Source organism: Scyliorhinus torazame, chromosome 2 (assembly GCF_047496885.1).
Source record: "Scyliorhinus torazame isolate Kashiwa2021f chromosome 2, sScyTor2.1, whole genome shotgun sequence".
In the NCBI taxonomy this organism is placed as follows: Eukaryota; Metazoa; Chordata; class Chondrichthyes; order Carcharhiniformes; family Scyliorhinidae; genus Scyliorhinus; species Scyliorhinus torazame.
In genome coordinates this window covers 380,103,422-380,120,835 of record NC_092708.1, presented here as the reverse complement: position 1 = coordinate 380,120,835, position 17,414 = coordinate 380,103,422, and the positions used below count along the sequence as shown (strand labels likewise).

The following is a 17,414-nucleotide window of genomic DNA, read 5'->3' as shown; positions in this document are numbered from 1 at the left end:
GTGAGGCAGCTAGCCACTGTGCTGCCCATAAAAAAAATATTTGCGAGACTCTGTAGGGGGAAAGATGTGCACGGGGCAGCTCCCACTGAAGGACTAAACTTTCAAGGTTTTTTTTTTTTGTTTGTTTGTTTAGTCCCAAGGGTATTTTTATTCTTGGTTAAGAGAGAACCCACACAGCGCTCACCGGGGAGGTACGAGCAGGAAGAAAAAAGCCGCAAGAGTCCGGACCGACGGTAAGGCGAGGCCCGTGGGAGAAATAAATGTGCGAGAGGAGCCAGAGAATTTTTTTTAAAAAAGGTGCGGGAGGAACTGGAGCCGAAGGCTCAGAAGCGGCCGAGGAGAGTCGCGTCCCCAAACAGAACTAGCGCCCAAGAGCGCACCGGTTCCAAGACCGGGAGAGAATCCAAAAGTAGGCCCGGCAAACGAAACAGAGCACGTGGGAAGGGAAGACCATCAGGGTGTATCAGGACATTGGGGCGAACCAGGCCAAAAAAAGGGCTGAATTCAACAAGGCGAAATCAGCACTGCACAAAAGCAAGGTAAAATTTGGGATGTTATTCCCAGCCAAACTCTGGGTAACATTTGAAGGGAAAGAGCTGTATTTTAACAACCCAACAGTGGCTGATGAGTTCGTTAGAGCGAACAAACAGGGGAGGAGCACACGCAAGCGCAATGAAAACAGCGCGGGAGCTGAGTGAGCCGGGACTCTGAAAACAGCGTGAGAGGTGAGTGAGCCAGGACTCTGAAAACAGCGCGGGAGCTGAGGGAGCCGGGACTCTGAAAACAGCGCGGGAGCTGAGTGAGCCGGGACAGTGAAAACAGCGCGGGAGCTGAGGGAGCCGGGACTCTGAAAACAGCGCGGGAGCTGAGTGAGCCGGGACAGTGAAAACAGCGCAGGAGATTTAAAAAGCGCGGGAGCTGAGGGAGCCAGGACTCTGAAAACAGCGCGGGAGCTGAGTGAGTCGGGACTCTGAAAACAGCGCGGGAGCTGAGTAAGCCGGGACTCTGAAAACAGCGCGAGAGCTGAGGGAGCCGGGACAGTGAAAACAGCGCGGGAGCTGAGGGAGCCGGGACTCTGAAAACAGCGCGGGAGCTGAGGGAGCCGGGACTTTGAAAACAGCACGGAGTGAGCCGGGACAGTGAAAACAGCGCGAGAGCTGAGGGAGCCGGGACTCTGAAAACAGCGCGGGAGATTTAAAAAGCGCGGGAGCTGCGAGTCGGAGCGGAGATTTTAAAACATTTCCTAGTTTCGGGAGCCGTTCAGAGGAGGAGGAGCAGTCTCTGTCAGGGAGAGAACCTGAGAATATCTAAGACACTCAGAGGGTAAGAAGGTAAGTAAGTGATTTTTACTCATTTTTACTTTTATACCTTTTTCAAATTGTGTGTGTCGGGGGGAAACTGAAGTGACATCACAGAAAAGCTGTGGCCTGAGTGGCTGGTTGGGAATCTACACTAAATTAAAAAAATTAAGCATTGGTAACTAATTAAACATAATTACTTAATTATAATTTTAGAGGGATATCTAAGCCAGAGATCGGAGAGTACTATATTTAGCTTTCGCATTTCCATTAGAAATCTAGTGCTAGGAAACAGATAGTTAACAGTAACTTTGAATTTTTAAATTTTTTTTAAATTAATTGACGCAATGTCAGTTAGAGGGGTGCAGTGCTCTGACTGTGAGATGTGGCAGGTCCGGGAGGCTTCCAGCGTCCCGGATGGCTTCATCTGCAGAAAGTGCACCCAACTGGAGCTCCTCACAGACCGCATGGTTCGGTTGGAGCAGCAATTGGATGCATTTAGGAGCATGCAGGTGGCGGAAAGCGTCATAGATCGCAGTTATGTAAATGTGGTCACACCCAAGGTGCAGGCACAGAAATGGGTGACCACCAGAAAGGGCAGGCAGTCAGTGCAGGAATCCCCTGTGGTTGTCACCCTCTCGAACAGGTATACCCCTTAGGCTATCCCCCCCCAGACAGTATCCAATCAGGGGAAAACAGCAGTAGCCAGAGCAGTGGCACCACGGCTGGCTCTGATGTTCAGAAGGGAGGGTCAAAGCGCAGAAGAGTAATAGTAATAGGGGACTCTATAGACAGGGGCACAGATAGGCGCTTCTGTGGACGTGAAAGAGACTCCAGGATGGTATGTTGCCTCCCTGGTGCCAGGGTCCAGGATGTCTCCGAACGGGTAGAGGGCATCCTGAAGGGGGAGGGCAAACAGGCAGAGGTCGTTGTACATATTGGTACTAACGACATAGGCAGGAAGGGGCATGAGGTCCTGCAGCAGGAGTTCAGGGAGCTAGGCAGAAAGTTAAAAGACAGGACCTCGAGGGTTGTAATCTCGGGATTACTCCCTGTGCCACGTGCCAGTGAGGCTAGAAATAGGAAGATCGAGCAGCTAAACACGTGGCTAAACAGCTGGTGTAGGAGGGAGGGTTTCCGTTATCTGGACCACTGGGAGCTCTTCCGGTGCAGGTGTGACCTGTATAAGAAGGACGGGTTGCATCTAAACCGGAGAGGCATAAATATCCTGGCCGCGAGGTTTGCTAGTGTCACACGGGAGGGTTTAAACTAGTATGGCAGGGGGGTGGGCACGGGAGCAATAGGTCAGAAGGTGAGAACATTGAGGGAGAACTAGGGAATAGGGACAGTGTGGCTCTGAGGCAGAGCAGACAGGGAGAAGTTGCTGAACACAGCGGGTCTGGTGGCCTGAAGTGCATATGTTTTAATGCAATAAGTATTACGGGTAAGGCAGATGAACTTAGGGCTTGGATTAGTACTTGGAACTATGATGTTGTTGCCATTACAGAGACCTGGTTGAGGGAAGGGCAGGATTGGCAGCTAAACGTTCCAGGATTTAGATGTCTCAGGCGGGATAGAGGGGGATGTAAAAGGGGAGGCGGAGTTGCGCTACTGGTTTGGGAGAATATCACAGCTGTACTGCGGGAGGACACCTCAGAGGGCAGTGAGGCTATATGGGTAGAGATCAGGAATAAGAAGGGTGCAGTCACAATGTTGGGGGTTTACTACAGGCCTCCCAACAGCCAGCGGGAGATAGAGGAGCAGATAGATAGACAGATTTTGGAAAAGAGTAAAAACAACAGGGTTGTGGTGATGGGAGACTTCAACTTCCCCAATATTGACTGGGACTCACTTAGTGCCAGGGGCTTAGACGGGGCGGAGTTTGTAAGGAGCATCCAGGAGGGCTTCTTAAAACAATATGTAGACAGTCCAACTAGGGAAGGGGCGGTACTGGACCTGGTATTGGGGAATGAGCCCGGCCAGGTGGTAGATGTTTCAGAAGGGGAGCATTTCGGTAACGGTGACCACAATTCAGTAAGTTTTAAAGTATTGGTGGACAAGGATAAGAGTGGTCCTAGGATGAATGTGCTAAATTGGGGGAAGGCTAATTATAACAATATTAGGCGGGAACTGAAGAACATAGATTGGGGGCGGATGTTTGAGGGCAAATCAACATCTGACATGTGGGAGGCTTTCAAGTGTCAGTTGAAAGAAATTCAGGACCGGCATGTTCCTGTGAGGAAGAAGGATAAATACGGCAATTTTCGGGAACCTTGGATGACGAGAGATATTGTAGGCCTCGTCAAAAAGAAAAAGGAGGCATTTGTAAGGCTAAAAGGCTGGGAACAGACAAAGCCTGCGTGGAATATAAGGAAAGTAGGAAGGAACTTAAGCAAGGAGTCAGGAGGGCTAGAAGGGGTCACGAAAAGTCATTGGCAAATAGGGTTAAGGAAAATCCCAAGGCTTTTTACACGTACATAAAAAGCAAGAGGGTAGCCAGGGAAAGGGTTGGCCCACTGAAGGATAGGCAAGGGAATCTATGTGTGGAGCCAGAGGAAATGGGCGAGGTACTAAATGAATACTTTGCATCAGTATTCACCAAAGAGAAGAAATTGGTAGATGTTGAGTCTGGAGAAGGATGTGTAGATAGCCTGGGTCACATTGAGATCCAAAAAGACGAGGTGTTGGGTGTCTTAAAAAATATTAAGGTAGATAAGTCCCCAGGGCCTGATGGGATCTACCCCAGAATACTGAAGGAGGCTGGAGAGGAAATTGCTGAGGCCTTGACAGAAATCTTTGGATCCTCGCTGTCTTCAGGGGATGTCCCGACTGGAGAATAGCCAATGTTGTTCCTCTGTTTAAGAAGGGTAGCAAGGATAATCCCGGGAACTACAGGCCGGTGAGCCTTACTTCAGTGGTAGGGAAATTACTGGAGAGAATTCTTCGAGACAGGATCTACTCCCATTTGGAAGCAAATGGACGTATTAGTGAGGGGCAGCACGGTTTTGTGAAGGGGAGGTCGTGTCTCACTAACTTGATAGAGTTTTTCGAGGAGGTCACTAAGATGATTGATGCAGGTAGGGCAGTGGATGTTGTCTATATGGACTTCAGTAAGGCCTTTGACAAGGTCCCTCATGGTAGACTAGTACAAAAGGTGAAGTCACACGGGATCAGGGGTGAGCTGGCAAGGTGGATACAGAACTGGCTAGGCCATAGAAGGCAGAGAGTAGCAATGGAAGGATGCTTTTCTAATTGGAGGGCTGTGACCAGTGGTGTTCCACAGGGATCAGTGCTGGGACCTTTGCTCTTTGTAGTATATATAAATGATTTGGAGGAAAATGTAACTGGTCTGATTAGTAAGTTTGCAGACGACACAAAGGTTGGTGGAATTGCGGATAGCGATGAGGACTGTCAGAGGATACAGCAGGATTTAGATTGTTTGGAGACTTGGGCGGAGAGATGGCAGATGGAGTTTAATCCGGACAAATGTGAGGTAATGCATTTTGGAAGGTCTAATGCAGGTAGGGAATATACAGTGAATGGTAGAACCCTCAAGAGTATTGAAAGTCAAAGATATCTAGGAGTACAGGTCCACAGGTCATTGAAAGGGGCAACACAGGTGGAGAAGGTAGTCAAGAAGGCATACGGCATGCTTGCCTTCATTGGCCGGGGCATTGAGTATAAGAATTGTCAAGTCATGTTGCAGCTGGGCCTGTTCCTGTGCTGTACATTTCTTTGTTCTTTGTTGTTGTTCTTTGTTGAAAGACATGGGGACGGAAAAGGAAGGGAAAACCAGAACAAAGAGCGGAGTACAGACCGCAAACAAGGACAATGGACTCATGAACTGTGCACATGTGTTTTATGCCTTGCGCGGGACTGTGCTGTCTTGTCTCAGAGCTTCTCTCTGCTCTCAATGCAATGGGAGGGGTGGGGGGGGGAGCGAGGGAAATGAGGGTGAGGAAGGCAAACTGGAAGGTGAGACAAGGGCCAGTAGGAGAAAGGTTAAACAGGGCCAGAACTGGGTGAATACTGGTAGGAGGGCCACCGTACTAGCGTGGAGAGCAGGAAGGAAGGAGTGAGGGCTGCCTCTCAGGGGAGGGGGAGCACCTGGCACAAGGAGGGGTGAGAACGCAGGGGGGACACACAAAGGTACAGGGGCTGGGGGAGGAGTCTGGGGAGAACGCAGAACAAAAGAGAAGCAAAGAGAAAGGTGAAATAGTGAAGCAGTACAGACATAGGCCTCGGCGGGCATGGAGCAGGCGAGGAACCAAGAGGGCGCCGCAAACAGCCACTCGAGAGGGCATCAGGGCGGAGGGAGACCCCGGAGCGCAGGGGCACACCCGTGTGGCGTACACGCAGCTGGTGCCCGCATTGGGTGCCCCCTGGGCAAAGGGAAACCCCTGAGCGCTGAGGCCCGCCCCCATGGTGAGAGCGGTGACCCTGGACATTTTGGACGGCCCCCTAGCAAAGGGAAACCCCAGAGTGTAGGGGCGCGTCCACCAGGACCGGGGGGGTCAGAAACTCCCCACCAGAATTGTTACCTGGAATGTAAGGTGACTCGACAGCCCAGTGAAAAGATCTAGAGTGTTCGCCCACCTAAGAAGCCTAAAAGCAGACATAATCTATCTACAAGAGACGCACCTGAGGGAGAAGGACCGACTGCTGGTAAGGAAGGGCTGGGTGGGACAGACATACCACTCATGCTACGGGGCTAGAGGGGTAGCAATATTAATTAGCAAAAGGACGAGGTTTACGGGAACCAAGAGTTACGGACCCAGGAGGAAGGTACGTCATGGTCAGCGGGGTCCTGGAAGGAACGCCTGTCGCATTGGTAAATGTATATGCTCCCAACTGGGACGACTCAGAATTCATAAAGAATACCATGGCGGAAATCCCCGACCTTGACACACACCGACTGATTATGGGGGGGCGACTTTAACTGCGTGCTGGACCCACTGCCCGACTGATCAAACCCCAGAACGGGGAAAACGTCTGGCATGGCTAGGGAGCTAGGGGCCTTCATGGAACAGATGGGGGCGGTGGACCCACGGAGGTTCTTGCACCCGGGAGAAAAGGAGTTCTTGTTATTTTCGCAGGTGCACACCCGTATAGACTTCTTTGCAGAGGGGAAATTGGTGCTTCCAGGGATCACGGGAACGGACTACTCCGCGATCGTTATCTCTGACCACACTCCACACTGTATGGATGTGAGGTTGGAGACAGGCTGGGCCCAGTGCCCCACATGGAGGCTGGACACGGGACTCCTGGCCGACGAGGCTTTCTGTCAAAAAATATTGCAGGCCATAGGCGATTATGTTAGGAACAACCAAAACGTGGAGGTCTCACCCTCCATGTTTTGGGAGGCACTGAAGGCCGTGATCAGAGGAGAGATCATAGCCTGCAAGGCAAGTAGAGATAGGATAGAGAGGGTGGCCAGGCAACAGCTAGTGGACTCCATTCCGGAAGTCGATAGAAAGTACTTCGAGGCCCCGACCGTAGAGCTGCTGGCGGAGAGGAAAAAGCTGCAAATTGACTTTAACCTGCTATCCACTAGGAAAGCAGTGTACCAACTCCGCCAGACACGGGGGACCTTCTACGAACACGGAGCCAAGGCTGGCCGCCTATTGGATCACCAGCTGAGAAAGCAGGCAGCTACGAGGGAAATAGCGCAGGTTAAGGATAGCAAAGGCAGGCTGGTAACAGAGCCAAAGGAGGTCAATCGGGCATTCGAGACCTTCTACCGGAGACTGTACACCTCCGAGCCCCCCGACGGGGATGTGGGAATGAAATAGTTCCTAGACAGACTGGAACTACCAGTTGTGGGGGAAGACCGACGGGGGGAGCTGGAAGCACCAATAGACCTGGGAGAAATCATGAGAGCATCAGCTCCATGCAGGTGGGGAAGGTACCGGGACCCAACGGGTTCCCGGCGGACGTCTACAAAAAATTCGCACAAGTCCTGGCCCCACACCTAAGGGACATGTTTGCGGACTCACTGGCAGGGGGCACCCTGCCCCCCACGCTAGCACAGGCCACAATTTCACTGATGCCCAAAAAAGATAAAGACCTGATGGAATGTGGATCATACAGACCCATTTCACTGCTGAAATTGGACGCGAAAATACTCGCAAAGGTCCTGGCCAAAAGCCTGGAGGGCTGCGTAGCAGAGGTGGTTGCAGAGGACCAAACGGGCTTGGTCAAGGGTAGGCAGCTCACAGCGAACATCAGGCGGCTGCTGAATGTGATAATGACCCCCCCCCCCCCGGGAGAGAATACCAGAGGTGATTTTAAAAGATCGCGGCCTAATTTCGGGAGCCGTTCAGGGGAGGAGGAGCAGTCTCTGTCAGGGAGAGAACCTGAGAACATCTAAGACCCTCAGAAGGTAAGCAAGTGATTTTTACTCATTTTTACTTTTATACCTTTTTCAAATTGTGTGTGTGGGGGTGGGGGGGGGGGGGGGAAGAAACTTAAGTGACATCACAGAAAAGCTGTGACCCGAGTGGCTGGTTGGGAATCTACACTAAATTAAAAAAATTAAGCATTGGTAACTAATTAAACAATTACTTAATTATAATTTAATGGGGTATCTAAGCCAGAGATCGGAGAGTACTATATTTAGCTTTCACATTTATATTAGAAATCTAGTGCAAGGAAACAGATAGTTAACAGTAACTTTAAAAAAATAAATAAATACATTTTTTTTTTTACTTTTAATTTACTAATTAATTGACGCAATGTCAGTTAGAGGGGTGCAGTGCTCGGACTGTGAGATGTGGCAGGTCCGGGAGGCTTCCAGCGTCCCGGATGGCTTCATCTGCAGAATGTGCACCCAACTGGAGCTCCTCACAGACCGCATGGTTCGGTTGGAGCAGCAATTGGATGCATTTAGGAGCATGCAGGTGGCGGAAAGCGTCATAGATCGCAGTTATATAAATGTGGTCACACCCAAGGTGCAGGCAGAGAAATGAGTGACCATCAGAAAGGGCAGGCAGTCATTGCAGGAATCCCCTGTGGTTGTCCCCTTCTCGAACAGGTAGACCCCTTTGGATACTGTCGGGGGGGATAGCCTATCAGGGGAAAACAGCAGCAGCCAGAGCAGTGGCACCACGGCTGGCTCTGATGTTCAGAAGGGAGGGTCAAAGCGCAGAAGAGTAATAGTAATAGGGGACTCTATAGACAGGGGCACAGATAGGCGCTTCTGTGGACGTGAAAGAGACTCCAGGATGGTATGTTGCCTCCCTGGTGCCAGGGTCCAGGATGTCTCCGAACGGGTAGAGGGCATCCTGAAGGGGGAGGGCAAACAGGCAGAGGTCGTTGTACATATTGGTACTAACGACATAGGCAGGAAGGGGCATGAGGTCCTGCAGCAGGAGTTCAGGGAGCTAGGCAGAAAGTTAAAAGACAGGACCTCGAGGGTTGTAATCTCGGGATTACTCCCTGTGCCACGTGCCAGTGAGGCTAGAAATAGGAAGATCGAGCAGCTAAACACGTGGCTAAACAGCTGGTGTAGGAGGGAGGGTTTCCGTTATCTGGACCACTGGGAGCTCTTCCGGGGCAGGTGTGACCTGTATAAGAAGGACGGGTTGCATCTAAACCGGAGAGGCATAAATATCCTGGCCGCGAGGTTTGCTAGTGTCACACGGGAGGGTTTAAACTAGTATGGCAGGGGGGTTGGCACGGGAGCAATAGGTCAGAAGGTGAGAACATTGAGGGAGAACTAGGGAATAGGGACAGTGTGGCACTGAGGCAGAGCAGACAGGGAGAAGTTGCTGAACACAGCGGGTCTGGTGGCCTGAAGTGCATATGTTTTAATGCAAGAAGTATTACGGGTAAGGCAGATGAACTGAGGGCTTGGATTAGTACTTGGAACTATGATGTTGTTGCCATTACAGAGACCTGGTTGAGGGAAGGGCAGGATTAGCAGCTAAACGTTCCAGGATTTAGATGTTTCAGGCGGGATAGGGGGGGATGTAAAAGGGGTGGCGGAGTTGCGTTACTGGTTAGGGAGAATATCACAGCTGTACTACGGGAGGACACCTCAGAGGGCAGTGAGGCTATATGGGTAGAGATCAGGAATAAGAAGGGTGCAGTCACAATGTTGGGGGTTTACTACAGGCCTCCCAACAGCCAGCGGGAGATAGAGGAGCAGATAGGTAGACAGATTTTGGAAAAGAGTAAAAACAACAGGGTTGTGGTGATGGGAGACTTCAACTTCCCCAATATTGACTGGGACTCACTTAGTGCCAGGGGCTTAGACGGGGCAGAGTTTGTAAGGAGCATCCAGGAGGGCTTCTTAAAACAATATGTAGACAGTCCAACTAGGGAAGAGGCGGTACTGGACCTGGTATTGGGGAATGAGCCCGGCCAGGTGGTAGGAGTTTCAGTAGGGGAGCATTTCGGGAACAGTGACCCCAATTCAGTAAGTTTTAAAGTGCTGGTGGACAAGGATAAGAGTGGTCCTAGGATGAATGTGCCAAATTGGGGGAAGGCTAATTATAACAATATTAGGCGGGAACTGAAGAACATAGATTGGGGGCGGATGTTTGAGGGCAAATCAACATCTGACATGTGGGAGGCTTTCAAGTGTCAGTTGAAAGGAATTCAGGACCGGCATGTTCCTGTGAGGAAGAAGGATAAATACGGCAATTTTCGGGAACCTTGGATAACGAGAGATATTGTAGGCCTCGTTAAAAAGAAAAAGGAGGCATTTGTCAGGGCTAAAAGTCTGGGAACAGACAAAGCCTGTGTGGAATATAAGGAAAGTAGGAAGGAACTTAAGCAAGGAGTCAGGAGGGCTAGAAGGGGTCACGAAAGGTCATTGGCAAATAGGGTTAAGGAAAATCCCAAGGCTTTTTACACGTACATAAAAAGCAAGAGGGTAGCCAGGGAAAGGGTTGGCCCACTGAAGGATAGGCAAGGGAATCTATGTGTGGAGCCAGAGGAAATGGGCGAGGTACTAAATGAATACTTTGCATCAGTATTCACCAAAGAGAAGGAATTGGTAGATGTTGAGTCTGGAGAAGGGTGCCTGGTCACATTGAGATCCAAAAAGACGAGGTGTTGGGTGTCTTAAAAAATATTACGGTAGAAAAGTTCCCAGGGCCTGATGGGATCTACCCCAGAATACTCAAGGAGGCTGGAGAGGAAATTGCTGAGGCCTTGACAGAAATCTTTGGATCCTCGCTGTCTTCAGGTGATGTCCCGGAGGACTGGAGAATAGCCAATGTTGTTCCTCTGTTTAAGAAGGGTAGCAAGGATAATCCAGGGAACTACAGGCCGGTGAGCCTTACTTCAGTGGTAGGGAAATTACTGGAGAGAATTCTTCGAGACAGGACCTACTCCCATTTGGAAGCAAATGGACGTATTAGTGAGAGGGAGCATGGTTTTGTGAAGGGGAGGTCGTGTCTCACTAATTTGATAGAGTTTTTCGAGGAGGTCACTAAGATGATTGATGCAGGTAGGGCAGTGGATGTTGTCTATATGGACTTCAAGGCCTTTGTCAAGGTCCCTCATGGTAGACTAGTACAAAAGGTGAAGTCACACGGGATCAGGGGTGAGCTGGCAAGGTGGATACAGAACTGGCTAGGTCATAGAAGGCAGAGAGTAGCAATGGAAGGATGCTTTTCTAATTGGAGGGCTGTGACCAGTGGTGTTCCACAGGGATCAGTGCTGGGACCTTTGCTGTTTGTAGTATATATAAATGATTTGGAGGAAAATGTAACTGGTCTGATTAGTAAGTTTGCAGACGACACAAAGGTTGGTGGAATTGCGGATAGCGATGAGGACTGTCAGAGGATACAGCAGGATTTAGATTGTTTAGAGACTTGGGCGGAGAGATGGCATATGGAGTTTAATCTGGACAAATGTGAGGTAATGCATTTTGGAAGGTCTAATGCAGGTAGGGAATATACAGTGAATGGTAGAACCCTCAAGAGTATTGAAAGTCAAAGAGATCTAGGAGTACAGGTCCACAGGTCACTGAAAGGTGCAACACAGGTGGCGAAGGTAGTCAAGAAGACATACGGCATGCTTGCCTTCATTGGCCGGGGCATTGAGTATAAGAATTGTCAAGTCATGTTGCAGCTGTATAGAACCTTAGTTAGGCCACACTTGGAGCATAGTGTTCAATTCTGGTCGCCACACTACCAGAAGGATGTGGAGGCTCTAGAGAGGGTGCAGAAGAAATTTACCAGAATGTTGCCTGGTATGGAGGGCATTAGCTATGAGGAGCGGTTGAATAAACTCGGTTTGTTCTCACTGGAACGAAGGAGGTTGAGGGGCGACCTGATAGAGGTCTACAAAATTATGAGGGGCATAGACAGAGTGGATAGTCAGAGGCTTTTCCCCAGGGTAGAGGGGTCAATTACTAGGGGGCATAGGTTTAAGGTGAGAGGGGCAAGGTTTAGAGTAGATGTACGAGGCAAGTTTTTTTACACAGAGGGTAGTGGGTGCCTGGAACTCACTACCGGAGGAGGTGGTGGAAGCAGGGACGATAGTGACATTTAAGGGGCATCTTGACAAATACATGAATAGGATGGGAACAGAGGGATACAGACCCAGGAAGTGTAGAAGATTGTAGTTTAGTCGGGCAGCATGGTCGGCACGGGCTTGGAGGGCCGAAGGGCCTGTGCTGTACATATCTTTGTTCTTTGTTTATGATCGTCTCCCTGGACGCAGAAAAGGCTTTTGACAGAGTCGAATGGAGCTACCTCCTCGAGGTACTGGAACGGGATTCACTGCCTGGGTGAGGCTCCTGTACAACGCTCCCAAAGCGAGTGTTCGAACTAACTCCACCAGCTTGGAATACTTCCAGCTACAGAGAGGAAGACAGGGCTGACCCGTCCCCACTCTTGTTTGCGCTAGTGATCGAACCCCTGGCGATAGCCCTGTGGGACGCAAAGAGCTGGAAGGGAATCCGGAGAGGAGACAGAGAACAGAGTCTCACTCTATGCAGATGACCTGCTCCTCTATGTCTCAAAGCCACTGGAGGGACTGAAGTCAATACTGCAAATGCTAAGAGAGTTTGGAACCTTCTTGGGCTACAAACTTAACCTGGGCAAAAGCGAGACATTCCAGGCAGCACGGTGGCGCAGTGGGTTAGCCCTGCTGCCTCACGGTGCCGAGGTCCCAGGTTCGATCCCGGCTCTGGGTCACTGTCAGTGTGGAGTTTGCACATTTTCCCCGTATTTGCGTGGGTTTCGCCCCCACAACCCAAAAGATGTGCATGCTAGGTGGATTGGCCATGCTAAATTGCCCCATAATTGGAAAAAATGAATTGGGTACTCTAAAATTATAAAAAAAGAAGCGAGACATTCCCAGTGAACCCAAAAGGGGGACAAGAGCTGAAGGGGCTCCTGTTCAAAACGGCCCAGAACAGATTCTGTTACCTGGGGATCCAAATAGCCAGAGACTGGACACAGATCCACAAGTGGAACCTGACCAGCCTGGTGGAGGAAGAAAGAAAAGACCTTCAACAGTGGGGCTCACTCCCACTCTCCCTGGCAGGAAGAGTGGAGATGATCAAGATGAACGTACTGCCAAGGTTCCTCTTCCTGTTTAGATCCATCCCGATCTTCATCCCCAAGGCCTTTTTCCAAAACATAGACAGGCTAATCATGGCGTTTGTGTGGGGGGGGGGCAAGAACTCGAGAATTCCCAAGCCGACACTGCAAAGAGGGAAAGTCAGAGGGGGCCTGGCTCTACCGAACCTACAATACTACCACTAGGCAGTAACGGCAGAAAAAGTGAGGGGATGGGTACAAGAACCCGACACATTGGGTACAAATGGAGGAGGCATCCTGTAAAGGAACAACCCTCCGGACCCTGGCCACAGCAGCATTCCCATCCTCCTCAACAAGGTACACAACGAGCCCAGTGGTAGCGGCCACGCTGAGAACATGGACCCAGTTGAGACAGCACTTCGGGATAACCAAAATGTCCCTTATGGCCCCCATCTGCGGTAATCACAGATCCCCCTAGCCATGTTAGATATCACCTTCAAAAGATGGAGGCAGGACGGGGGCACACTGACGGTCGGGGACTTCTAGGGCGCAGACTGGTGACACTGGACAAACTGACGAGGAAGTGGAAACTAGCAAGAGGACAGGAATTGAGACATCTCCAAATAAAGCACTTCCTCAGCAAAGAGACAGTAGGGTACTCCGGGGCCCCAGAAAGCACACTACTAGAGGACCCGATAGGCACAAGAAGCGAGAAGGGGAGGCTATGTGGGAAAATATACGGACAGCTACTGGACAGAGCCCAAACACCACTGGACGGGACCAGACATAAATGGGAGGACAAACTGGGGACAGAGGTAGGATGGGGACTCTGGAGCGAAGCACTGAGCAGGGTGAGCTCCACCTCCTCCTGCGCAAGGCTAAGCCTAATGCAGCTCAAAGTGGTGCACAGAGCGTACCTGACCAGAACCCGAATGAGCAGGTTCTTCCCCGAGGTGGAAGACAAATGTGAACGGTGCCAGAGGGGCCCGGCCAACCACACCCACATGTTTTGGGCTTGCCCCAAGCTTGCTGGATTCTGGACAGCCTTATCCGAGGCAATGTCCAAAGGGATGGGGGTGAAGCCATTCCCAATAGTGGCAATCTTCGGGGTATCGGAGCAGCCAGAGCTACACATGGGGAAGGGGGCCAACAACCTTGCTTTCGCTTCCCTAATCGCACGCTGGAGAATCCTGATCGGCTGGCGATCGGCAGCACCACCCAAAGCTGCAGACTGGCTCGCTGACCTCTCGGAATTTCTCCACCTGGAGAAGATTAAGTACGACATCCGAGGAAGGCTTCCTGGATACTTGGGGGCAGATAGTCGGCCTGTTCCAAAACCTGTTGAGGCCAGCAACGAGGAGTAAGCCAGGAAAAAAAAAAAAAAATGAAGAACCAAAGGACTGTGCAACCCCGGGGGGGGGGGGGGGGGGGGCGGGCGGGCGGGGGGGGGGGGGGGGAGAATGGGGAAATCACAAGAGAAGAGGAAGGGTGCTGAAACCAATGGGGGGGGGGGAGGAGGAGAAGGGGGGATATCATAGACCGATCCAGAGGGCAGCAAAATGTACGTAGTTAGTCAAATGAAGGACAAAACAAACCTCTCTGTAAAATAAAGCAAATTAGCATGGGCAAGAAAAATGTAATGTATATAAGTAACAACTGTTTATAAATGAGAAAAGCCAATTGAAAGATTTTCACAAAAAAAAAAATATTTGCGTGTCACCCTGCCTCCCTTAACTCCTTTCCACCATCTACAAGGTACAAGCCAGATGTGTGATGGAACATGCTTTGCTGATCGGAATTAGTGCAGCTGTAACAATATTCAAGAAGCTCAATATCTTCTAGGTCAAAGTAATTTTTTTTGCTTAGGACGAGTGCTGTTGGCAAGGCCAGCATTAAAATTACTGATCTAAATTAAGTTTGTTTAAAAATAGGATATATTTTCTGACAGGTGACATTCAATTGGTTGGCTATTGGGAAGATTACTGTTCCCAAGCAGTATATTGAAGTAAATATTGAAGTAAAGTTGCAACAAGGTGTCGACAGCTACATGAGTAGGTAGCTATTAATTTGAAAAGAGATGATTCTAACATTTGGGTTACCAACTCCATATATCAGGGCAGCACGGTAGCATTGTGGATAGCACAATTGCTTCACAGCTCCAGGGTCCCAGGTTCGATTCCGGCTTGGGTCACTGTCTGTACGGAGTCTGCACATCCTCCGTGTGTGCGTGGGTTTCCTCCGGGTGCTCCGGTTTCCTCCCAGTCCAAAGATGTGCAGGTTAGGTGGATTGGCCATGATTAATTGCCCTTAGTGTTGGGTGGGGTTACTGGGTTATGGGGGTAGGATGCTCTTTCCAAGAGCCGGTGCAGACTCGATGGGCCGAATGGCCTCCTTCTGCACTGTAAATTCTATGATAATGGATGCTGAAGAAGATACAAAAGTAAACAGAAAAGTAATTTCCTCACATCTGTCCAAAATGCGGCTCTCTAGTGAGGTCAAATCTATTATTGCCAGAGATTAATACTTTATTACTTCACTTCCCCTTTCACCAATAGGTCACACGCTCTTGTAAAAACAAGGGCCTGGATTTTTGATCCTGGGTCAGGTGCATAGTCTCCCAACTCAAAGAATCTGACCCGAGGGGGTGAAAACAAATAGAGGCCTCGGAGTCAGCTGGTTGGAAGGTCGCTTCTGTGCTCTGCCACTATGAAACATTGGAGAGAAAAAAAATCTAAAAACAGAGCACTCAGTGCCCCATCCATACCTATGCCACCACATGCCCCTGTACCTCTCCATTATTAAACTTTTGCCTGTCTACCCATCCTCTCCATGCCAACCTGTGTCTCACCTTCCTGGAACCTTCCATGTCAAAGGGCAGCACGGTAGCACAGTAGTTAGCACTGTTGCTTCACAGCGCCTGGATCCCAGGTTCGATTCCCGGCCTGGTTCATGATCTGTGCGGAGTCTGCACGTTCTCCCGGTGTCTGCGTGAATCTCCTCCGGGTGCTCCAGTTTCCTCCCACAAGTCCCGAAAGACGTGCTCTGTTAGGTGAATTGGACATTGAATTCTCCCTGTGTACCTGAACAGGTGCCACAGTGTGGCAACTAGGGGCTTTTCACAGTAACTTCATTGCAGTGTTAATGTAAGTCTACTTGTGACAAGATTATTATTATGCCCCTGTATCCAATCCCATACTCTCCATGTCAAATCTATGCCCCTGGGTCAAAAGACTTCACATAACCCCCCCCATGCCAACCAACCTCTTTCCCTATATCCATAGTTATGCTCCTGTACCCATAGCAAGCAATTTCTAACACTTAAAACTTTTGAAAAAAGACATTTGAAAGGCAAGTCTTTTAAATATTCTCGTAGATCCTCTAGTTCTGATTACTCCCTTTCTCGACAGATCCCATGAACTTGATAGGAATAAGTATGCACACGTTTTAAGAATTTGAAAGGGCACGGACCTCCCCCAAAGGGACCCAGATCCAAAGTACTGTACCTCTCCAAAGGTATCCAAACCAATCCAAATCCGCCAAGTTCAGACCTGGTGTAAACTGCAAACAACGGGAGTCACATTCCTGATCTATTAAAATTTAATGGTTTAATTGGCCGGCTACCTGTGCATGTGTGAACCCCAACCCAATTTATTTCCGCAAAAAATAGGAAGTGCTGTGTTGGGAGGCAGGATTTAGAATTTTCAGGCTCTGGAAGGTAGTCAATGTATGCGCAATAGATCCCACTTTAGTGTGCTTTTTACTGTATGCGTGCTGTACAAGGCACAATACAGGTCATGGTAATCTTAGCCATCTTCTGAAACACCATCATTGCTCCAGCACTGTCTGCATCCACACCACTAGTTTAGCAGGTGATGAGCTCCATCTTGGGGGCAGAAAAAGAGTGAACACGGGTTGGGAAATCGCCTTTGCTGTAGATAGAATGATGGAGCCTTTACTCTGTATCCAGGCTAAACCTGATGCTGAAAGGACTCACTGCACACACCACGGAGTTAAATTTCTCAGTCGTGGGTTTTTTGATAAATGATTTTACATTTGCTTTGTTGTGAAGTTTGGTTATTCAGTAGGATAGAATTTAATGTTGTGCAAATAAAAACATAATTTATAATCTATGTCTCATTTACTTGCAGTCCAATGAAGAAACAACTTCCGGATTATAAAGTGATTGTAAATGAACCAGAAGCAGCTAGGTAAGGATCGGATCACGAAAGATGTGTCTCGCAAACCAAAGTCTTGTGGGAAACATGATTTAATTATATATTTCCATGAGACTTGTAATTCAGAGTTGCAACGCACTATGGAGGATGCAGGATCACAAATGATTGAGGATACACCCACATGTTGGTGGCCTGAGAATGATTTCCCTGCAGCTGTTTTCCCATCTTTCCTCCACCAGATAGCCTATCATTACCAGAGGGTGAACTTTGACTGCCAGTACAAGTGGCTGTATCATCTTGAAAATGGTGGGACATCACTGGGGTTGTGGTGGGTGGGAGGGAGAGGATCAGGGAAACCTCCAGCATTCAGTTTTTCGAAAGTTGAAGTATTTCCTCTTTTATTGTACACAATTGCAGGGCATTTGTGGTTGAAAGCACAG

The 17,414-nt window shown here is 49.5% G+C and overlaps 1 protein-coding gene across 1 annotated transcript in view; it reads left to right on the top strand.

Moving 5' to 3' along the window:
- Positions 1–17,414, top strand: part of LOC140404849 (basal body-orientation factor 1-like) — a 37,467-nt gene that overhangs the window by 18,888 nt on the left and 1,165 nt on the right. The window contains exon 10 of the mRNA XM_072493562.1: positions 16,948–17,007. Within this exon, the coding sequence (XP_072349663.1) occupies positions 16,948–17,007 (60 nt within the window). The remainder of the gene's footprint in view (positions 1–16,947; positions 17,008–17,414) is intronic.